Source organism: Lepus europaeus, chromosome 4 (genome assembly GCF_033115175.1).
Source record: "Lepus europaeus isolate LE1 chromosome 4, mLepTim1.pri, whole genome shotgun sequence".
NCBI classification, from domain to species: domain Eukaryota; kingdom Metazoa; phylum Chordata; class Mammalia; order Lagomorpha; family Leporidae; genus Lepus; species Lepus europaeus.
Genome location: NC_084830.1, coordinates 73,304,015 through 73,328,223, shown reverse-complemented (window position 1 = coordinate 73,328,223; position 24,209 = coordinate 73,304,015). Strand labels below are relative to the sequence as shown.

The window sequence follows — 24,209 nt, the reverse complement described above, 5'->3', positions numbered from 1 at the left end:
GCACAGAAACAGAACTCACTTCTCTCTTCCATCAGGCTGAGGCCAAATGTACTTACCCTGTTGTATATGGGATATTTATGCCGCCTAGATTAATACTTTCACATCCAACAATAAACAGGGTTGAGAAGCACAGTAAGGACACACCACTGCAGATCATGGCCAGTTTTGCGGATTCTCGGGCACCGAGTTTCAGCTTTTTTATAATGTAGCCTCCTAGCACAATGCCGACACCAGCACTGGGGACAATGATGACGCCTGGAGAGAAGAGGAGGAGAGGGTTAATTTGAATCAGTATGCATGCGTGTTTGTCTTTTCCAGTGGTTCTGTTTCTACTTGTTCATTAGCAATGGAGACTCCAAAATCACCATAATCAACAAATCTTCAGTGTGCATGATTGGATTGCATAATAATATTTTCAATATCCACAGTCAACAAAGGAGTCATATCAAGACAACACGAAAAATTCTTACAAAACAATAAAGACAAACAGCTCAGTGGAAAAGTGAGCAAAAGTTGAATAGGCCCTCCATTGAAGAGAAAGTCCAGGTGACCAATAAATAGATGAAAGTCTCTCAACCTAGACTGGCGCCGTGGCTCAATAGGCTAATCCTCTGCCTGCAGTGCTGGCACACCGGGTTCTAGTCCCAGTCAGGGAGCCAGATTCTGTCCCAGGTGCTCCTCTTCCAGGCCAGCTCTCTGCTGTGGCCCGGGAGTGCAGTGGAGGATGGCCCAAGTCCTTGGGCCCTACACTCGCATGGGAGACCAGGAGGAAAGACCTGGCTCCTGGCTTCGGATCAGCATGGTGCACCAGCTGTAGCGGCCATTGTGGGGTGAAACAATGGAAAAGGAAGACCTTTCTCTCTGTCTCTCTCTTTCACTGTCCACTCTGCCTGTCATAAAAAAGAAAAGAAAAAAGAAAAGTCTCTCAACCTCATCACTAAGAGGCAAGTTCAGATTAAAGCCCCAGTGAAATACCACCCAACGGGGCTGGCACTGTGGCATAGCAGGTAAGGCCGGCGTCTGCAGTGCCAGCATCCCATATTGGCACCGTTTCAAGTCCTGGCTGCTCCACTTCCAATCCAGCTCTCTTCTATGGCCTGGGAAAGCAGTGGATGATGGCCCAAATCCTTGGGCCCCTGCACCCACATGGGAGACAGAGGAGGCTCTTGGCTTTGGATTAGTGCAGCTCCAGCCCTTGCAGCCATTTGGAGAATGAACCAGCAGATGGAAGACCTCTCTCTCTCTCTCTCTGCCTCTCCTTCTCTCTCTATGCAACTCTGACTTTCTAATAAATAAATAAATCTTAAAAAAAAAAAAAAAGAAATACCACCCAACACCAAGCATGATGGTGTTGATGCAAAACTCTGGCAATACTGCATGTCAGCAAAGATACGGTGCTGGGAGCTCTCCACACAGTGAGGGGGTATACATTTCAATGCGCACTTTGAAAACTGACCCGGCAGAGTTCCATTGCTAGGCCCATACCTGAAGAAACTCATGTACATGGGTGCCAAGAGAAGTTTAAAAGAGATCTGAAGCATCACACTAGCCAGAACAGGAATAATGCAAATGTCCATGAATGGATTTTTTTATACATAGTATTTCATATGATAGACTACTTCTATAAAGCAATAAACAGGGAGTAACATGGCCACACACAACTACGTGGGTGCATCATACAATAACAATGTTGAGTAGAAGAAATAAAATGCAACTGAGTGCACTTGACATGATTACATTCATATAAAGGTCAAGAACTGGTAAAACTGAACTATGTTGTCTAAGACTACATATACTGGCAGTGCCACTAGAGAAAACCCAGGAAGCAACTGCCACAAACGCTAAGGAAATCAGGGAACAGCTGGTACCAGGAAGGGATGTGGGTGCTCCTCTGCTACTGAAGATGCCCCACTCCACCACATCGCTAAACAGACATTGCTGTGAACAGCGTGTTTGTGTCCACCCCATTCCTGTGTGAAACCCAAACCCCAAAGTGGTGGTATCAGAGACTGGGGCTTTGGGGAGGTGATCAGTCTTGAGGATGGCAGCCAGGAACACAGCGGTGTCCCCATGAAAGAGGTCTAGGAGCTCCTTGGCCCTTCCACTGGACAGTGAGAAGTTGGCCAGTTATGGCCCAGGAAGAGGACTCTCACTGGATATCACATCAACTGGGCACCTTCATCTTGGGCTTTCCTCTAAACCTGTGTAAAATAAAATTGTATTATTTATACACCACACTAGCTGTGGTAATTCTGTTATAGAAGCCTGGTTGGGCTAAGATAGTTATGCAAGTGTTCATGGTCCAATTGTTCATCATCTCTAAATTTTGATTAATGCACTTCTGGGTGTGTAATATTTCACAATAAAAAATAAAGAAATAATCATGGTGCCCCCCCCAAGAAGCTTATCATCTAAAAGAGCAAGATGTGGGTTAATGAACAATCAGCATACAATAAAATAATTAAAAACAAGGAAAGAAACACCTGAGTCTTCCTTGGAAGAAATCAGCAAGGGCGTCTCACACCTGGCTGTATTTGAGCTGATCCTGTCCAGGTGAGGCAGAATCTGCCCAACAGACCAGCAAAGAGAAACTATCCTGCACAAAGGCAAGGAAATAGGTGCAGAGAGGCATGAGAAAGCAGAATTGAGGGTTCAGAGCTGTCCAAAGTATTGGGAGCATGGAATGCAAGGGACCTAGGGAGGAGGAGGAAGGAAGAGGAAAACCAGAGACCGTGTAAAGGAACCTATGCTGCACCTCTGAGCAGTGGGAAGCCACCAAGAACTCGCAGCCAGGTCAGATGGGATGGGAATTGTGTATTACAAAAACCATTTTTTTTTTTTAAGAAAAAAGATTGGTTGATTGATTTACTTGAAAGGCAGAGAGACAAAGGGGGAGAAACAGTGAGAGAGAGAATTTTGTATCTGCTGGTTCACTCCCCAAATGGCTGCAACTGTAGCTACCATCATTACAACGGTGCTATAGAAAATCAAGGAAAGATCATTTCAAGAAGGAAATGAACAATGGCATCATTGCTTATAAGAGAAGTCCAATAAGCAAGACTGAAATGAGACAAGTGAGTCACTGGAGATGTTGGCAGGAGCAATTCTAGGGGTGTCTTTAAGGAAGAAGCCAGACTCACATGGGCTGAGAAATCAGTCACAAAGATCTAGAGACTGGGAGTTCACACCACTCTTTCTAGAACTTTGTGGAAAAGAAGCAAGGCTGTGGGTCTAAGAGTTAGAGAGAGGCCCAGGTAGAGTTAGGGCTTAGGGGAGAGGGCTGTCTGCGGGCCGTGATGCAGAGGGAGCATAAACACACTCGTACACTGAGGAAAGCAGAGTGACAGGGAAAAGTTTAGTTAATGACTATGCAAGATCCTTGAGAAGCCAGGAGAACAGACTCAGCCAGTAGCACAGATGAGGGGCTTAGCCCTGCACAGGGAGAGACTCCTTCATCCAGGCTGCAGCAGATAATGCATCATAAAGTGGAGTTACAGCTCCACAAATGTTAGATTTTTCTATTTTCCTACTCTGACTTTATTTTGGAGACAAAATGCGATATGTATTCTAACAGAACATTTGGAAAACATCAAAGTATGAAGGAACAAAATCCCCCGGCTTAGTTTCTGGCATATCTCATTGAAGCCTTTTTTCCTTAGAGAACTGATAACACACTATAGATTTCCTTTCACAGCTTTGGATGGTGAGGGGGTGGGGAGTGGAAGGGGTTTTCATACTATTGAAAACAAAACCAACTCTTGGACGGAAGGGATATTGAGAACATTAAATGAAGCCAAGAGTTGGAATAGCCATTGTGAGAAAGTGAAGTGAGAACTCAGTAAAAATATAAGAATTTTTTAAGGTTGGTTGGCATGTCCCAGGGGCCAGACAATATCAGGTTCCAGAAATCCACAGCCGTGTCAGTCGGCACATATGTTGGATGACGGGTTCCAGAATGTTCGCCAGCCCACTTAAGGAAACTGGGGAAGAGGATTAGATTAATTTACACCTAAGTTTTGCCTGAAGGTTCATCTTGTAATCCTCGCTAGAGTCCTATAAGATCAGCCATGGCCCTTTTACAGGTGAGGAAACAGGAACAGCCATGACTTGCCAGGTAGTGCATAGTACAGCAGGGAGAGGCCTAAGGAAAACTGGCCTCTCTTCCCAGCCCCAAACTTGGGCCATGTGACCACAGAAGCCCTGCAGGGCACAAAACCCCTGGAACTGTGTAAGTAATCGACCAAAGCTCTTAGGGCAAGATGAGCTCATTTTGGAACAGCATCATGGTGCAGCGGGTAAAGCCATCGCCTGCAGTGCCAGCAGCCCATATGGGCACCAGTTCAAGCCAGCTGCTCCACTTCCAATCCAGCTCCCTGCTTACGTGCCTTGGAAAGCAGAGGAAAATGGTCCAAGTGCTTGAGCCCCTGATATCCATGTGGGAGACCTGCAAGAAACTCCTGGCTCCTGGCTCCTGGTTTTGGCTTGCCATAACTATGAGCAGTGTGGCCATCTGGTGAGTGAACCAACAGATGGAAAAATCTCTCTCTCTCTCTCTCTCTCTCTCTCTCTCTCTCTCTCTCCCTCTCCTCTGTAGCTCTGACTTTCAAATAAATAAATTAACTTTTTTTAAAAAAAAAAAAGATGAGCTGGTTACTAAAATCTCCTCCTCATTAAAAGACTAGCACAACAGGTGAACAACATGATGAAAGAAGCAAAGCTTTACATTTAGCATGAAAACAGCCCATTAATAAAATTGCCGTTCCAGTGGAACAATGTATGGAGTGACAGGTGCTGTGCCAGAGCCTCAGGATGGCAAGGGAGCAGGGCCACACTCAGAGCAGAGTCGTGGTCAATCAGCAAGGTCACATATGTGACCTATGCACCCTAATAGCATCCAGCTCCTCACAACAGAAAATGTGGCATCAGTACACTGGGGGTGCATCCAACACGGTGAGGACCCACATAAGTTTCACCTGCTGTGACCCTCCACCCTGCATCTGAATATCCCGCACCTTCCAACAGAAGGGCCTGGCCACCAACCCATCACACTGATGTGTAGATGCGCAGAACTCTTGCGCAAGAGACAGGACCCAAATGTTGGGCTTCACAGATTTTAGACGTCCTGGGATGAGCAGGGAAGATCTGGGCGGCGCGCCGCTTGCCGGATCTTAGCTTAAGTCCTCATTCCTGGCTGGTGCCCTCCTTCCCTTGGTTCTGGCCCCAGACCCCGGTTCTCTGAGCCTCTGAGCTGATCCCACCCAACCTCCTGGCCCCAGAGGGTCGGTCCTGCGGTCCCCAAGTTCCTGCTTGGCGCGCCCTCTAGTGGTCAAGTATGGGGAGCGCGAGAGACTGCCAGGTAGGGAAAAGGCCATCAGTTGGTGCCCAAGGACCAGTCTGGGATGTATGAGCAGGACAGAGCGTGGACAAACAGGAATCCGTCCTGCCCAAAGCCTGGGGGGCCCGGATGTCTAAGAGACAAATCCAGTTAAGAGTGAGGGCTCTATAGCCAGAGTCCCTGAAAGCATCAAACGAGTTAAGACATATGAAAGTCTTAGAATAGCATAATCCACAGTACACACTCAATAAATGCTATCATCATCATCTTTTTAAGTATGAACATCTTTATTATCTGCCTAATATTAACAAGTTTAATATTTTCAACATAAATTGGAATTATAATAAATATGTAAAGAATTATATAAAATATCATATAAATATAAAATTTCTATATGCTATGTAATCTATAGGATTTGAAATTAAGCAGCCTAAAATGTCCTAACATGAACCTTAATGTAGTCTTTATATATAAACCTTTGATATTTAGCTACCGTGTACTCTACACACATAACCCTCTGCAGTTAGCTATATGTGTATGTATCTGACTCTAAAGAGCTCACTGCAGCAGTAAGGGCTGACAAAGCTGAAGATTCTGCTTGGTTCGTGAAAGCTCTGGAAATACCCTGTAGGTTTTCTGTTGAAATCTTTCACCTGCTTATTTATCCAAGTAAATTGATGTATTCATTGTCATACATCCTTTCTTTCTCTTATGTCAATCACTATTACTACAAAAATTTACATTTGGAAGTTTTTACTCTGGGTCCTGATACTGCTTATCCTTATAAAGGAATCACAAATCTTTATGAAAATAATATTCATTTAATCAACAACTATTAAAGCTGAATTTTCCCTCTCTTCTCCACTTTTTGTCAACATGTGGACATTCTCTGTACTGTAAACCCACACATAAAATATACCGAAGCTTAGATAAAGCATGATTTGGAGCAGAAGAAAACCTTGAACTGAAGGAGAAGAGGACAAAACTAGGGAATCTATTCACCATCAGGGCAGGGAACTTGACCATGCTGCTGCTGCTGCTGCTGTGAGCAACCGAAACAATCTGCTTTTGCAGTGCCCGTGCTGGCTCCTGTCACCAGGCCTGTCACCCTCTGCGATGCTTCTCTTTCTCCCTGTAAGGTTCCAGTACGCCAGGGGGACCACATTTTCAATATCTTCCTGCATGTCTTCTAGGGTCAGGTGAATGTGTGGATGAATGAACAAATGTTTGCATTAAATTAATACATTAATTTGAGAGAGATAGGCAGAGAGCTCCCCTCCACTAGCTCACTCCCTCCACTAGCTCACTCCCCTAAATGTCCGCAACAGTCAGGACTGGGGCCAAAGTGGGGAGCTGGGAACTCATTCCAGGTCTCCCACATGGATGGCAGGGACCTAATTACTTGACCCAACACCTCTGCCTCCTGTGCATCAGCAAGAAACCAGAACTGAAATCAGAGCTGGAACTCAAACTCACGCACTTCGATACGGATTGGGTGTCTTAACTGTTAGTCCAAATTCCCACCAAAATGAATCAATTCTGTTATTTACAAGTTATTATATAAAATCTTTAAATGACTTCCTAATTCATTTCAGTTTTCAATTATTCCTTGAACTAGGCTATATCCTGTTTTACAAATAGAAAATCTGGGAGTTTATTTAAACTTGCTGGAATCAGTTTAAAACTGACGGGCACTCAATATCTCAACTATGGTGCCTAAAAAAAACTCACTTTCACCAGAATTCTGAATTGAATTTCATTCACAAAGGCTCCAGATGCCAAACCACCAAAGGAAAGGCAGTTTGCAATGCCCTGTCTCTGGCAGCCCTTTCCTGTGGCATGACCGCCGGGCTGCAGAATGGCCCACTCTGGTGAGCTAAGTTAATACAGATGGATTTGGGGATTTCAGGCTCTTGAACATCTTCATGCTCTTTACTCTAGATTCACACTCCCTTTCTAGGTTTTCCACATCCCAAGTTTTCTTTAGTTAAGTGGCAAATAAATGGCTTGCCAATGTGACTCTGGAGGAGCAAGAGAGGAGGGGATGGAGGAAGAAAGGAAATATTAGATTCTTAGAATTGTGTGTATGAACTCTGTTGAATCTGTTCTCTTTGTGTTGGTATCACATTAACATGAGAAATGTCTTGTAATTATCATGCATTGCTGAGAATCTAATATACTAATAAATTCCTTTTAGAAAATTTAATGTAGATATCTAAAGAAAAATGACTGTGAATAAATAAGGAATATCATTGGAAGCCATTATGTGTCCAGATTCTGCTGCTGCCTTTGAAGAGCTGGGCAGGGGGGAGTAGAGAGAAAGCCAAAGATGAACATCTGGGGAAGAATGAAGTACAATTCACTCACTCATTCATTCATTCATTCATTCTCCTCTCTCCTCCTCCTCCACCCCTCATCTTCTTCCTGTATGGACCCATGTGTACACATATGCACACACACACTCACACACATGCTGAAATTGATTGAGTGCCAGGTACTGTGATCACTAACCTCTGTATAGGATTTCATTCAGTTCTCAATATTGTATGGGTGTTGATACTCTGAAATCGAAATGTGTCTTACAGTCAAGCCTAACCTTAGGGCACGGTCTGATCAGACACATTTTCCTTGTATGGTAACTCACAATCGTGTGCACCATCCACAGTGTTCTGCAGGGGAGGGATTGGAGCATTCTCTCCACACCACAGGTGAGGAAACGCATAATGAGCGGCCAAGCACAGAAACCAACTCAGGTTTAGTTAACTTCTCAGAAGCTCATGCTTCTGACCCTGTGATACAAACTAGAGGTTTTCCCTTTGCCCTTTTAAGTGTCTAATTTCTTGCACAAACATTGTTTTGTAGGAAATAAGCATCAATGCGTGTCAGAAAGGACAATTAAAAAGAATATTTTAAAAGCCCCATTGAAGATAGCAAATGTTGAATGGCCAAGAACAGATAGCACAGTCAGGACACATGCTCACTAACTTTATATAAATCCACAAAGTATAAAAGCATGATATCTTGCTTTCTCTTTCATCTCCCTGTCTTACTGTTGTGAAAAATCTCAGATGTCCCTCACCATGAACTGGGAGTATCATTAGGATTCACTTATGGCAGCTTTCTCTTAGAATTTGATGGCTCTTTCAAGACAGATTGGATTATTTCTTTAAATCCTTACCATTTCAGTGTAACTTCAAGCCAAATGGTGCAGAGGTCTAGCAAAACCCCATCTGGACTTTAGGAGAAGCAGTCTGTATGTGTTGAGATGAGCAGCACGTGTCATATCAAAGCTACCAATACGTCATGTTAAGCGTACAGTGCAGTGAAAGAACATACAGGAAGTTATTGAAGGAATTCTCCTAAGGAAGAGAAGCCACTGGGATAGCTGGCCTATCACAGGACTGCTAGGGACCTCACCCCTCCCCAGGCTCAGAGGAGACCTCAACAACCTCAACTTCCTGTCAAGTACCCCATGATGGCTATGGTGCTGCTCAGATGAGACCACTTGCTGATAACCAATAGAAAATGTTCTGGAATTTCTGCCATAGCCTTGCTGAAATTATTAACAAAAGGCTTTCAAAGGAATTACACGCTTCTAAAACCTTGGCCCCAATGACTTCAGTGTGCAAATATCTATATAAAGCCCATTGCTAGCACCTCCTAGGGCAAATGGGTCTCACCCACAATAACACTCTCTCCAACTCCTTGCCAACACCAGGAGACACTGTGCACGAGGAGAGAAATATGAGAACCCCAGGCACTGGGAGTTGAGGCTTTGGGAGCACTGAAGAAAAGGTAATAAAAAGGAACATTCAACAGAGAAAACAACCTCGCTTTTCATTTCAGGTTTCTGCACAGTTCTGCCTGACACAATGCATAAAAGCAGATGCTGGGCTGTGGCATGGGGGGGACTGAGGCATCAAATCAAATTAATATTTAATCTTTTGTGACTTACAAACCTAGAAGTGTTTTCTGCAGCCAGGCAATAGCACCACTCAGGATGAAAACAACTTGAAATGATGAAATGCAAAAACATCAGAGTGTTTACTTCCGTTCTGCACTGGCTCTGGGGGACCGAAGGTCGCGGGTTAGGAGCAAATACACTGCAAAAGGAGAGGCAGGGGCAGGGGCAGGCAAGGCCTCTGGAAGGGAACATTTCACAGCAGAGTCACGGTTCCTTACTAACTTTCCAGTTATCAAACTCAGCCTCAAACGGAGACTTTGGTGTCAGGTTGCTGGACCTGGTTTCCATTCACAGAGGCAAAGCTTGCAGATGTGGGTCTGTGCCAAATGCAAAACCCTCTGTGGAGCCCCTTCGGGCAAGATCCATTTTCTGTCAGCAGTTTTCACCTTCTCCTCTTTCCATTGTTGTCCAAATCCAGCGGCTCTTGGAGCTTTCCCATCCAGAGGGTCGGTCCTCGTTACACCCAACGATAGCTGAGTTGCAAAAACCTGACAAAGCTATCCTTCCCCTGGGAGGAGTAAGCAGATTTGAAAAACTCTCTGAACAAAGATTTGAGAGCAGCTTGTGCACACCTAAGCTATGCCTGTTCACAGTGCCCTTGCCACAATAAGGCCAGGTGGAGAGTTTTCTCTTTAGAAACTATATTAATTCTGTCAAGCAAATGCACAGAGGGGACCAGAGCAATTGTTTCGCAAATATAATTACTAATTTGAGCAGTTGTGGGTTTTTTTTGTTTTATTTAATTGATAGCTTTATGGGGCCATAATTCACAAAGTACACACTTTGCCTCTTAAACTACACAGTTCAATGTATTTTCTTATGTTTACAGACATGTGTAAACATCATATCCACATTTCAGAACATTTTTATCACCTTTACAAGAAGCCCTGTACCCATGATCTATCACAGCCATTTGCTCTTCATCCCCCCTCTGCCACTCCAGCCCTAGACAATTACTCATCTGTGTTCTGTCTCTGTAGGTTCGCCTATTGCAGCTAAAAGGAGACGTACAATATGTGTGTCTGGCCTCTATCATTCAGCATAATGTTTTCAAGGTTCACCCATGTTGAAGCATGTGTCAATTCTTCATTCCTATTTATGGCCAAATAACATTCCACTGTACGCATAGATCATATTTTATTTACCATATTTTACCATATTTTATTTATATGCCCCAACTGATGGACATTTGGGCTGTTTCCATTTTTTGGTTATTATGAATAATGCTGCTATGAACATTCATGAGCACGTTTTGTGTGGGCATGTGTTTTCATTTTTCTTGGCTATATGCCTAGGAATGATATTTCTGGATCATATGTTAGCTCTATGTTTGAGGAAGTGCCAAACTGTTTTCTGAAGTTGCTGCAGCATTGGACATTCCCACCAGCAGAGTATGAAGGTTCCAATTTCTTCACATCTTCACCAATATTTACTTTTATAATAGATAATGTTTGACTATCACCATTTAGTGGATATGAAGTGGTATCTCACTGTGGTATTGACTTAAATTTCCCTGGTAACTAATGAGGTTGAGCACCTTTTCATGTGATTATTGGCAATCTGAATATCTTCTTCAGAGAAATGTCTATATAGAGCCTTTTCCCTTCTTCAAACTGGCTTATACGACTCCTGATTATTAAGTTGTATGAGTTATTTATATGTTCTAAAAATAACTATCCTAGAAAACATATGATTTACAGATGTTTTCTCCCATTCTGTAGGTTGTCTATTTTCTTGATGGTATCCTTTGATGCAAAAATATCTTTAATCTTGATGAAAATAAGTTTACCCATTTTTTTCTTTGGTTCCATTGTCTAATTCAAGATTATGGAGACTTATGTCTATGTTTACTTCTAAAAACAACGTAATTTTAGTTCTTACATTAGGATCTCCAACCAATTTTGAGTTGTCTTTGTCTTTGGTATGAGGTAGGGGTCCAACTACATTCTTTTACATGTGGTCCCAGAGCCATTTGTTGAAAATATTATTGATTCCCCCATTGAATGATCCTGGCATCCTTGTCAAAAATCAGTTAACCATAAATGTATAAGTTTATTTCCGGACTTTTCAGTTCTATTCCATTGATGTTTCTGTCTGCTTTAAACTGATACTATACAGTTTCGATTAGTATTACTTTTTAGTAAGTTTTAAAATTAGGAAGTAAAAGTCATCCTTCAACTTTTTTTAATAAAAGAAAGACAGAGGCAGACAGAGAACTTCCATCCACTAATTCATTCCCCAATGCCCACAATAGCCAGGGCTGGGCTAGACTAAATCCAGGAGCCCAGAATTCAATCTAGGTCCCCCCAACATGGGTGGCAGGGACTGAAGTACTCGAGCCATCACCCACTACCTCCCAGGGTACACATTATCAGGAAGCTGGTATCAGAGGTAGAGCCAAGACTTGAACCCAGGTACTGTGAAATGGGAGGAGGCATCCCAAGTTATGCCTTAATTTCTGAGCCAAATTCCTGCCCTTCCAACTTGGTTCTTTGTCAAGACTACTTCGACAGTACTGAATCTCTTTAAAATTTCCATATGAATTTTAGGGATAGCTTGCCAATTTCCATAAAGAAGCCAGCTGGAATTTTGATGAGGATTATGCCAAATTTATAGGTCAATTTGGGGAGTATTAACATCTTGATAATATCGCCTTCCAACCCATGAATACGAGATGTCTCTCCATTTATTTACACTTTCTTTCATTTTTAAACACTTACTATTTAATTGAGCAATAAAAATGGTATACATTTCCCATGAATAATGTGTTATTTTGAAATGTATATATATATATAGTGGAATGGCTAAATCAAGCTAATTAACGTATTCATAACTTTATATTCTTATGATTTTTTTATAGTGAGAACATTTAAAATCTACTCTTTCAGAAAATTTCAAGACTACAATACACTGTTATGAAGTATAGTCAGATATCCTGAATTTATTCTTCCTATCTGAGATTTTCTATCATTTGATCATCATTTTCTTAATTTTTAAACAATGTTTTGTGGTGTCCTAGGTATTTCATTGTTTTTTTTTTTTTTCATGTAAATGTGGCACAGTGTGTTAAGTTGCCACTTAGGACGCTGGCATTTCATATGAGAGCACTAGTTAGAGACCTGGCTGCTCCACTTCTGATGCAGCTCCCTGCTAACGTGGCTGGGAAGGTAGCAGATGATGGTCCAAGTGCTTAGATCCCTGCCACTCCTGTGGCAGGCCTGAGTGAGGTTCCTAGCTCCTGACTTCAGCCTGGTCCAACCCCAGCTGTTGCAGCTATTTGGAGAATGAATAAGAGGATGGAAAATCTCGTTCATTCTCATTCTCTCTCTCTCTCTCTCTTCCTCCCTCCCTTCTTCTTCCCCTCCCTCCCTCTCTCTCCAGTTAACGGCCCAAGTACTTGGGTCCTGGCACCCACATTGAATGAACCTAATGGAGTTCCAGGCTCCTGGCTTAGGCCTGGCCTAGTCCTGGCTATTATGATCATTGAGGAGTGAACTAATGGGTAAATAATCCTCTCCTCTCCTCTCCTCTCCTCTCCTCTCCTCTCCTTCTCTCCTCTTTCTCCCTCTCTCTCTCCCTCTCCTTTTCTTTCTCCCTCTTCCTTCTCTTTCTGTCACTGTTCTTTTCAAAGAAAGAAGGAAATTGGTTTTTTTTTTAAGTTATTCCTACACCATACGAAGTGTAATTGTTTGGATTTTTGGCTTGTTTTCTTATCGAAGAATCACAGAATTTGGAAGGGAGCTAGATATTCTCTATGACTGTTCTTTCTTCTGGAGCAAGGGTCAGCAAGTGTCTTTACTGAGCTAGATAATAAGTGTTTTTCCACGCTATGGGTCAACCATTCACCTGTGATGTTGTAGAACTAAAATAGTCACGGATATTTGTAGCCAAATGGGTAGGACTGTGTTATAATAAAGTTTTATTTTTTTAAAAATGGCATAGGTTGACTGTGGCCTGCCATCCCTCTCCTAGAGTAACAGCTTGGTTTAAGGCTTCCTGGAAGACAGACTACATCTCTCAGCCTTCCTCACGACCAGATGTGCACGTAACATAAGCAGCAGTGGCACCTCCCCTTCCTTCTCTCCTCCTTCCAGTCTGCTGTTCAGAAGGCAAATGTGGCGGCTGGACCACCGCTCTGAGGACAGAGGCCATGGCAGAGAAGACTACTGAAACTGAAAGCACTTCAGGGGCAGTCTCTCCACCAGCTCCAGGATGCTATGCTCAGAATTCTTACACGAGAGAGAAATAAAACACCTTTTGTACTTAAGACTCTGTTGATACTCTCTCTCTCTCTCTCTCTCTCTCTCTCTCTCTATATATATATATATATATATATATAGTCCCAAATTAACACAGGGACTCAGAGATGATCTCTTGAGGTCCCTCATTTTATAGATGGTAAAACAAAAATGAAGACACGTGACTTAACTCCCATCAGTGGCTTGTTAATGCCAGTCACAGTAAGGCCTACCTTCTAAGTGTTGTCATTCTGAATCCAAAGCTTTTTCTAGATTTATGTGAGGCTAACACTCCTATAAACACACATTGAAATTACAAAGGTTTATGATTTTCTTGTTTAATTTTTTTTTCCCCTAAGAACAGGTGCTCAGTTTTATTCTAGCAGTAAAAGGAAAATATGTTTTTATTTATAGAAACTTGTTTTATGGTCAGTTCTTCTCAATTCTATTTATTTCAGAAAAACAAAGTGCTTTAGAGTAATTATCCACTGAAAGCAGGAGAAAGTCAAAATTCTTTTCAAAGGGTTTTACATATCATTGTCTTTAATCACGAATCCCACACCAAAAAAATAAATGCTGTGATTCAAGCAGAGTGCCTGGGTCCTACTCCTTGCTTCACTCCCAGATGTAGCTTCCTAGTAATACACACTCTAAGAAGCAGTAGTGATGCCTCAAGTACTTGTGTCCCTGCTGCCCACGTGGGAGATCCAGACTGAGTTCATAGCTTCGGGCCCAGCCCTGGGTGTTGTGGGGGTTTGGGGAGTGAACCAGTAAATGGAAGTGCTCTCTCTCTCTCTCTCTTCCCCCTCTCCATGCACCTCACCCCATCTCTGTGCCTTTCAAGTAAAATGAAAATAATTAATGAAAAAGATTTTTTAAAGAGAAAAAGGTAACTAAGGAGATTGCATAATCCTTCTTTGATTTTTTTCTCCAAAAATGAATAGATTCTTATTTGTTTCTGAGCATTTCAGTTTGCATTTTAGAAACAGCAATACATGCCAAGTGGCTCAAAAGATAGCACAGCATGTATCTATTCAATTTTTGCACTTAATATATAAGCACATATTCAATTTTTGCATTTCTGAATTGTCTTATATACTACATATTTATGTGAGATATATATATGTATATATATATATATATATATATATATGTGTGTCAAACAAGTTTAAAGACGATGCTACTAATAATATTGAACTGCATGAAACAAGCTTACACAAATTGTCCCTTGAATGGGTAATAGAATTGTGCACCTATCCTCTTTCTAAATATCCACTTTAATATAAAAAAGACAAATTATATTCCTTTTGTTTTGGCAAATAAAGATATGAGAAGCATTTCAGTATGATGACTTGAGAAAATGAACAGTTAGCTTGAAATCTAATCCCTCCAGCAGTGAGATCCACATAACCCCCTGTTCCACCTCTGGCCAATGGGAAGATGCCACAACAGGAAGCTGAGCCTGGCAGCAAAGCAGATTTTCTGTGGTGCACTGTGAGAGGGCTCAGGTTACAAAAGGACATGACTTCAACTTCTAATAATGTCCGCGTGCATGCTTCACTATTGAGATGGGAAGAGTGAGGTATTTCCTGCCCCTATCCTGGCCATACTTAAAGGTCAAGATACTTATTACCTCTGGACGTGATCTTTACGAGCTAACAGAAAGCATCTCTGAGGATGTGAGAGCATGAGCTGGAAGTGAGCAGTCTGTGACCCAGTACACCACGACTTGTGAGGCCAGGAATGTTTGAATTGGTGCATGTCCCTTTAATTGTTTATCTAGAAAACTGAGATAATATTGTGCACTGTCCACTACTTTGCCCTTCCCCACATCTCTTTCAGTAATAATCCTGAACCTCCCCTCTTGCTTTGGAGGCCAGAGTAGCTGATAACCAAAGAGGGAAGCCAGGCCCGTTCTCATCAATAATTAATATCTGTGTTCTTTACTCTTTGTAAGTAATTTTTCAAATTTTTAAAACCTCAAACAGTCCACTACAATGTATATGATTATGGTATTTCACAGATGGTAGACCTGAGGCCAGAGAAATTAGTTAAGTCACCCAAAGTTACACATCTAATAAATGCAAAGGCAGATCTTGAACCCCAGACATTCTGAGTCTGAAACCTTTCTCTTATTAGCATGTTGGTTCACCAGAAAGCAGGTAGAGATCACCTCATTTCACCAGGGCATAGGCCTCCCAGAAGAGGACCACCTGAGTAAGATGTTCCTGTGTTATCAAAAGTAGAAATTGGGTGCAGGAGGTAAGACACTGCTTAGAATGTTCACATGTCATGTTGGAGTGTCTGGGTTCAAGTCCTGGCTCTGCTTCCAATTCTAACTTCCTGTTAGTGCACACCCTGGGAAGTGGCAGATAATGGGGCAAGTGCTTGAGTTCTGGGCTCCTGATTTCAGCCTGGCCTAGTCCTGGCTGCTCTTGGCATTTGGGTAGTAAACCAGCACATGGAAGAACCCCTGTCCTCTGCCTCTCTCTCTTTCTCTGCGCTTCAAAAAAAGATACTACATGTATGCAAAATCAAGCAGTGAGGCATTGCTTAACTCAAATGCCCAGAAAAAGAGGCCACATGCCTCAACGGAAGCTTTTGAGGAGTCAGGGACATGGTGGGATGTTTGCTAGTGACCTTTGCTGAAAGGTCGTTGAATTCAATCCCTCCTTCTGAAGATGCAGATTCTGAAGGCAGAGAGATAAGCACTTTCATTCATTGCTTCATCAAAACTATTGGGCATATCTTGGATGCTGACATAAGCAAAGAAGCAATGCACTTAGCAGCAGAAATGCTCCCCCGTGTGCACCTGACACTCCACTCTTTCTCCTGGGTTTTCAGTCCTTTTGAAAGCTCCATAGTGTTTCTCAACCCAACCTTATCACAAGTAAATACGGCTCCATTATATATATATATATATATATATATATATATATATATATATATATATATAGAGAGAGAGAGAGAGAGAGAGAGAGAGACTAGCTTTGGTGTCTAACATTCTTAAAGGGGCTCTGGACCATTCTGAACATCAGTGATGATCATGGGGTTTTGAATGTAGGTGTAGAAATGAGAACACTGGGTGGGATGTCCCCTGAGCCTAGAATATCCCCCATAAGGAGATGACACCTGTCTGCTTCTCTGGGTGAGCGTGTGTGCATCTCTGCATGCAGGGGAAACAGATCCCAGACCTAAGGGCTGGGCTATTAACCATCAAAGATGAGTGAAACAAAACAATGCAGTTAACCAAGAGAGCTGGTCAACCGGCTTTCACTTTGCTGTACTCAAGTACATGAAATTATTAACACTTACATTTTCTTTTTCCCCCTAAGAGATGTGAACAGTACCCACAGTTGAGGTGGAGAAATAACTGGAAAGCAAGTAAGCCAGAGATATAAAGATTTAACCCCGGGGGCAGACATTTAGCCTAGATGTTAATACACCTGCATCCCACATCAGGGTTAGCTTCCTCAGTCCCAGCTCCAGAATCCAACTTCCTGTGCTGACTCAAGTAATTGGGTCCCTGGCACCAGCATGAGAGACCTGGACTGTGTTGCCAGCTCTAAGCTTCAGAGCCATCCTAGCTGGGAGATGCATTCCAGGTATTTGGGGGAGAGGGGTGAATGGGTGGACAAAAACACACATTCTCTCTCTCTCTCTCTCTATCTCTCTCTCTCTCTGTCTCTCCCTCCCTCTCTCTCTCTCCTCTCTCTCTCATCCTCCCACCCAAATAAATAAATAAAAATTTAAAAGATTAATCCTGGATCCATGTAATGCAGCTAAAATCAGTTTGATGTATAATATGTTACAATTTTAAAACAATTGTGTTGTCATCATTTATATCACACTTCCAAGCCTCTTTCAGCTGGGGTGAGATTGTCTTTGAGCCTTTCATTTCAGTATCAACTCTCTCGCCTTCTTTTCCAGCTTCCCATATCCTGTGAGCCATGCTTTGTCTCTCTTCTGGAATTCTACTCCCTCCAGATAATTTCTTTTTGTGAATGTTTTCCACATGTCCTAAGTCTTAGTTTACTCTTCTGCCTTAAATTCCTTTTCCTGAAAATATCTCTTAATGTGAATATTACAGTTATGATTAATAGCTACTTAAATACATGAAATCTGTTCTCTTTATATTAATAAACATTTTAACAATAGTGACTTCCCAGTCACTATTTTAAGGCCACCACATACATTCTCTCATTTAATCCTCAGAGACTTTGATAGCCATAGAGCTTAATGAAGTTGTCTACGACCACAGGCAGCCTACCAGGGTCACTGGACTCAGAGGCTCTTGAGGGTGTTCTTATATTGCTTTTCCTGCACCTGGAACAGTTCCAGGCCCAAAAAAAGAAGCTTTAGAAATATTTGTGCATGGATGAACAGGGAGTGGATGGATGGTTGAGTATGTAGATCAGTGGATGGTCATGTGGATGGATGGATTGATGTGTGGGTGGATGAATGGGTATATAGAAGAATGAATAGATGGATGGGTGGGTGGTTAGATGTATGAATGGGTAGATGGAAATATAGATGAATGAATAGATGGATATATGGACGAATGAATGTATGGATGAATGGGTGGATGGATGGATAATGTGTCAGGGCAAAATTTTCAATAAGACCTATTTACCTTCAAAACTGATCAGTCCTCCTAACTGCTGTACTATATGTTGGATCTAATACATAAATAGTTGGAGAAAGAATTAGTACAATAAAAACTCTAAAACATAAGCAGATTCTCTGAGGACCAGCTCAATCTATAAAATATGGACCTGTATTGATAGGTGTATAGCTTACAAAAACTGCTCCATACACCTCATTTTCATCAACTGTACACAGGATAGAGTGGGGCCTCTACTGCAGTGTTGTTATGCACTGTGAATGAAACACAGAAGGTCCTTGCTAATACTGTGCCTGTCTCAGGGTAGAAACCTAGTAAACACCACCTGTCTACCATCATGACACAGGCTCACTTTGAAAGAAAGATACCAGTGTGATTGGGAAACTCAAAAGCTATATCAGTTTTTTAAAGTCCATCCACAGAGATTGATTTTTGATCTTTATAGAAATCTGAGAGCAAACGCTGAGCTTTGAGCAGGGCTAGGAGTGTGGGGATGAGGACTGAGTGTTGTGTGACAAATATATTCATGCCTTCTCAGTCTCCCTCCCTGCTTTGGAAACAGTTTTTCTGCCAGGGTGAGGGCTAACTGAATGCTGGCCAATTAAATAAGATGTTTTGTTGTTTTTTTTTTAAATGTATATCAGACAAATGGATTACTTAGTATGAAATGACTTGCACATATGTGTCATTTCAGCAAAAGAATGGAAACAATTGCATGTCCATCAATAGACTGAATATATTTCCCTATAGCTGAGTCCTGGGCAATGTCTCTGTACTGCTATGATACAGAGAAGAGAGGATGGTGTGCCTACCTTGGATAAGAACAGGGTAAATCACAAATATAAAATATTCATGTGTGTATTATATATATACTGCATACATAATACACATACTACCTGTTCAAGAGGAAACAAAAAAAGAATACATGGGGCTCATGCTGTGGTATAGTGGGTAAAGCCACTGCCTGCAGCTCCAGCATCCCATATGAATGCCAGTTCGAGTCCTGGCTGCTCCACTTCCAATGCAGTTCTCTGCTATGGCCTGAGAAAGCAGAAGAAGACAGCCCAGATCCTTGGGCCCCTGCACCCACATGGGAAATCTGGAAGAAGCTCCTGGTTCCTGGCTTCGGATCAGCGCAGCTCCAGCCGTTGCTGCCATCGGGAGAGTGAACTAGTGGATGGAAGAGCCCTCTCTCTCTCTCTCTCTCTCTCTCTCTCCCCCTCTCCTTTGACCTCTGTGTAACTCTTTCAAATAAATAAATAAATCTTTTAAAAAAAGAAAAAGAATACACTAAAGAAACATGGCTTCCTATAGAGGGATGGAGAGAATTAGAGGAAGCCAGTTGGAAGCAAGGTCTCTCTGAATGCAGTTTGCTTTATGGTGTTGTCTTTCAAATATCTGAATGTTTTTACATAATCTAAAGTACAAATTTAACTTTAAAATATGAAAATACAGTAAGCCCAAACAACTGAAATCAAATTAAAACAAATAAAGTTTTCAGTGTATCAGATATAACCAAACAGAGAATTATTTCAAATAACTTTAGGATGTGTTGTTTGGCACATCTCATAGTAAGAGGGCACTTTCTGATAAAAGAATGACAAAAAAATCTACAGCTGAATTTAGTGTTTCATTGTTTTAATAATACTGAGTGTTGGTTTGAAATTAATACACACTCACACTTGGATAAATTAATAATGCTAAAGTCATTAGGAAAAAATATTTTCAGCATTATAGGAAATAAATTACAATATAATATGAAAGAAGTAATAATCTGTAATCTTAAATTGGAAGTGCAAATGTCAATATAAAGTCATGATTTATTATTCTCTTCCTATTAAGAAATGACTCTGAAACAATGACACCATTTTAGCAATGAGCATCCCCAGTGTCCAGATGATGGCCTCCAAATACCATCTTCCTTTAAAAGAACCCAGGACTCCTTGGGGGAGTTTGACCACCCACAAGACCAGGGCAAGAAATGTGTAAGATACGCCGGCGCGTGGCTCAGTAGGTTAATCCTCCGCCTTGCGGCGCCGGCACACCGGGTTCTAGTCCCGGTCGGGGCACCGATCCTGTGCCGGTTGCCCCTCTTCCAGGCCAGCTCTCTGCTGTGGCCAGGGAGTGCAGTGGAGGATGGCCCAAGTGCTTGGGCCCTGCACCCCATGGGAAACCAGGAGAAGCACCTGGCTCCTGCCATCGGAACAGTGCGGTGCGCCTGTCGCAGCGCGCCTACCGTGGTGGCCATTGGAGAGTAAACCAACGGCAAAAGGAAGACCTTTCTCTCCGTCTCCCTCTACTGTCCACTTTGCCTGTCAAAAATTAAAAAAAAAAAAAGAAATGTGTAAGATAACTGAGGCATCTTCTGTCAGACACTACAAACCTACGGAGGCAGTGCCAAAAAGCATAGATACTAACTTGAGGGATTCCCAGTGGCCAAAGACAGGACAGCAGGAGCATCTAAAGGAACAATGGCTGCAGTGGACTAAAGGACAACAAATATACATAAAGCCATGAATTTTCACAGTATTCATGTATGAACTCACTGGCCACTTGGTGGATTTGCTGAACACAAATTTTCACTGCAAAAATGGATAAATAAAGAGAATCACCAAAGAAATATCAATCACCTTGAGAACTGACCAAATAGGAGGCTGATTATTTTGTGGCTTGATTTAGAGCAATTAAGAGAGATACAGAAAGCGAAAGCGATAGAGAGTGATTTATTCATAATTCATTGTGAGCATAAAAGCCCTCCCCAACACTTCCTTGCTGTCTCCTACTGTACTCCTTTTTTTTTTTTTTTTTTTTGACAGTCAGAGTGGACAGTGAGAGAGAGAGACAGAGAGAAAGGTCTTCCTTCTGCCGTTGGTTCACCCTCCAATGGCCGCCGCAGCTGGCGCGCTGCAGCCTGCGCACCGCGCTGATCCGAAGGCAGGAGCCAGGTGCTTCTCCTGGTCTCCCATGGGGTGCAGGGCCCAAGCACTTGGGCCTTCCTCCACTGCACTCCCTGGCCACAGCAGAGAGCTGGCCTGGAAGAGGGGCAATTGGGACAGAATCCGGCGCCCCGACCAGGGCTAGAACCCGGTGTGCCGGCACTGCAGGCGGAGGATTAGCCTATTGAGCCACAGCCCCGGCCCTACTTCACTCCTACGATACAGACTAAAATAGTCCCCTCTCACAATTTCATTTGAATGCATCACCTCTCTTAGCAAGTGGGGTTTAACTGGCTTTCAATTACCACTCTAGTTAGACCAAGGTTTTTTTTTTTTTTTTAAATCAGAAAGCCCAACAAGACTTTCTATTGGAGATTTAAATTTAATGCAGTCTCATAACAGAAAGGAAGGGAAAGTTGATTTTTATTGAGCATCAACTATATACAAAATGCCTTACAATGTAATTATCTCATTTAATTTTTTGTGCAAATGATCATTCCCATTTTGCAAATATGAAACTGAGTAGTTGAATGACTTGGCTCAAAGCCTCATCTGGTTACGTGACAGATCTGAGACTCAGAGAGAGGTCTGTGTACTACATCAGGCTGCCCAAGCCAAGGAAAACAGATGTAGTGGATACCGGGCATGGCCAGAGTTTGTGGGATGCAATGCTACTAAAAACGCCCAAGTGATGGATTGGCTAATAACTAGTCTCCTTGTAAGAAAAGAATATAACTCTGTGAGAATTTATTTGATATATGTGGCCTTGTAAAAATTAGTTAAGATTAGAACAGGAAGATATTGCAGAGTTCATTCCAGGCCAAGCTATTGTTCTCTAGATTACAAAACAGACCAAGAGACAAAAACTGATAAACCTGAAGTCACACAGTGGACTGATTAGTGTCAAAGGACAAAGACATAATGAATACCCATTCTCCCCAGGAGAACCTGCCAGGCATAACTTCAGCCAGCCTGGCATTAACCTGAGCCATCTGGCTGAATTGAAAAAGAGCATTTGCCGGGCACTGCCTGCATGCTAGTCAGGGCATGAAACACGGGTCTGATAAGTTTTGGGTGGTTTGGACCAACTTGTCAGCATCGTGTTTTAATGAGCACGAGTGTGATCATTTATAAGTGGTCTCATTAAGAGCCAAGCAGAGCTCTGCTACTGAGGCTGGTTACATAATTGGAGCCTATGTGACCAGCCAAATATAGAAAATATTAAAGTGTTAAAACATTTTGAAGTATAAAAAGATCTTAAAAATATAAATGACCTCAGCAACATATATGACCAGCAAAACATGGAAAATACTAAATAGGGTTTAAAATAGAAGAGGTATTTTTTGGGTGCATATAAAAGACTCCATCCACGACACCATTCTTGACTCCATGGTTCCTGGGTGTTCCATGTGGACATCAGTGGTGCCTGATGCAAGGGGGAAGGGGGTTCCTGGGGGCCCTGCCACATCTTTCTGCAAGGGGACAATTAGAAGCTGCCTCACGCTGGCCAATGGCTGTGTCTACAAAGCACACCTTCCTTGAAAGCTGTTGTCAGACAGTATCCTTGCCTGCAGCAAGGGTCAGCGGTCCAGCCTTGTCCTTTGGGTCCTCTGGGTCTTCTGCAGTACACGAATCCTAGTTAACTGCCATTAATCATGCATGGGCTAAAAACCTGCCCCGTGGTAGCCACTCCACCATTTCTTAAACTACTTGATGAATGAAAAAATAATCAGAATCTGAGTGTCCTGACATTGTCCACCATAACCTTTTACAAAAGTCCTCATTAGCATGGAAGAAACACAAATGTAACCCCCTGTGATTGATACCTCTCTGACCCAAAGACAAAGCACCTGTAATGTTGCTCTTAGCTCCTAATGGCCTCTATCTATCGTAAGGTTGATTAAAATTACGTAAGTGAGGAGACTCGAGAAGCTAAGATAGAATGCTGTTTTTTAAGTGGCTTTCTCTTCTTTCCGAGGACACCTTCTTAGAGGGTGGTGCCAGCACAGGTCTCCAAGTCAAACAATATCACCTGATCTTAGCAGTGGCCCGTGATGCTAACACACACCTATGGCCAAGCTACTCTGTTAGTATTTAAAAGCTTAATGTCAATGATAGAATGATAGAAAGGACATCTCTGTATACCTTTATGAAACTAGTACAAAAACTAATCTTAAAACTATTCTCATAAAAAAGAACTGGCATTGAAAATTCATACATACCCAAGGAACAATGAATATATCAAATTTGAATATATCAAACAATGAATATATCAAATTTGAATATATCAAAGCTCCTTCATTTCTCCCTCCCATCTGAAGATGCAATGATCCTAAAAGCTGCCATTTGAGTTCAGTGTCCCTGCCTTGCATTTTGTCAGTGAAACCACAAATCAATAGCTAAAAATGGATGGCAAACATTTGATTATGTAGACAACAAAAAAAATAGGAATTAAAAAAAAATCATACTCCAGCCTAATCCCCTTGCTATAGAAATAAGTATCTTGATTATTCTACAATGAAAAACAAATTGGAGTTTTCCAAGTCTATTTCCCTGGTGAAGATAAACTAATTCTTTCTTTTCTTTTCTTTTTCTTTTTTTCTTTTTTTTTTTTTTTTTTTGGACAGGCAGAGTTAGACAGTGAGAGAGAGACAGAGAGAAAGGTCTTCCTTTCCGTTGGTTCACACCCCAAATGGCTGCCACGGCCAGCGCGCGGCACCAATCCGAAGCCAGGAGCCAGGTGCTTCCTCCTAGTCTCCCATGTGGGTGCAGGGCCCAAGCACTTGGGCCATCCTCCACTGCCTTCCCAGGCCACAACAGAGAGCTGGACTGGAAGAGGAGCAACTGGGACAGAATCCGGCACCCCGACTGGGACTAGAACCTGGTGTGCTGGTGCTGCAGGCGGAGGATTAGCCTAGTGAGCCGTGGTGCCAGCCCGAGATAAACTAATTCTACACACCAAAGGGCAGGATCCCAAGCAAAGTTCGTGCTGAAGGATCACAGTGCTGGGCCCCACATTGTGGCGTAGTGAGTTAAGCCTCTGCCTACACTCCAGCATCCCATATGAGTGCTGGTTAGAGTCCTTGCTGCTTCACTTCCAATTCAGCACCCT

General features: G+C 42.4%; 1 protein-coding gene across 2 annotated transcripts in view; it reads right to left on the bottom strand.

The window, feature by feature from the left end:
- SLCO5A1 (solute carrier organic anion transporter family member 5A1) overlaps positions 1–24,209 on the bottom strand; it is a 167,529-nt gene that overhangs the window by 33,821 nt on the left and 109,499 nt on the right. For both annotated transcript variants that reach the window (XM_062189557.1, XM_062189558.1), the window contains one exon: positions 57–255. In XM_062189557.1, coding sequence (XP_062045541.1) covers positions 57–255 — 199 coding nt within the window. The remainder of the gene's footprint in view (positions 1–56; positions 256–24,209) is intronic.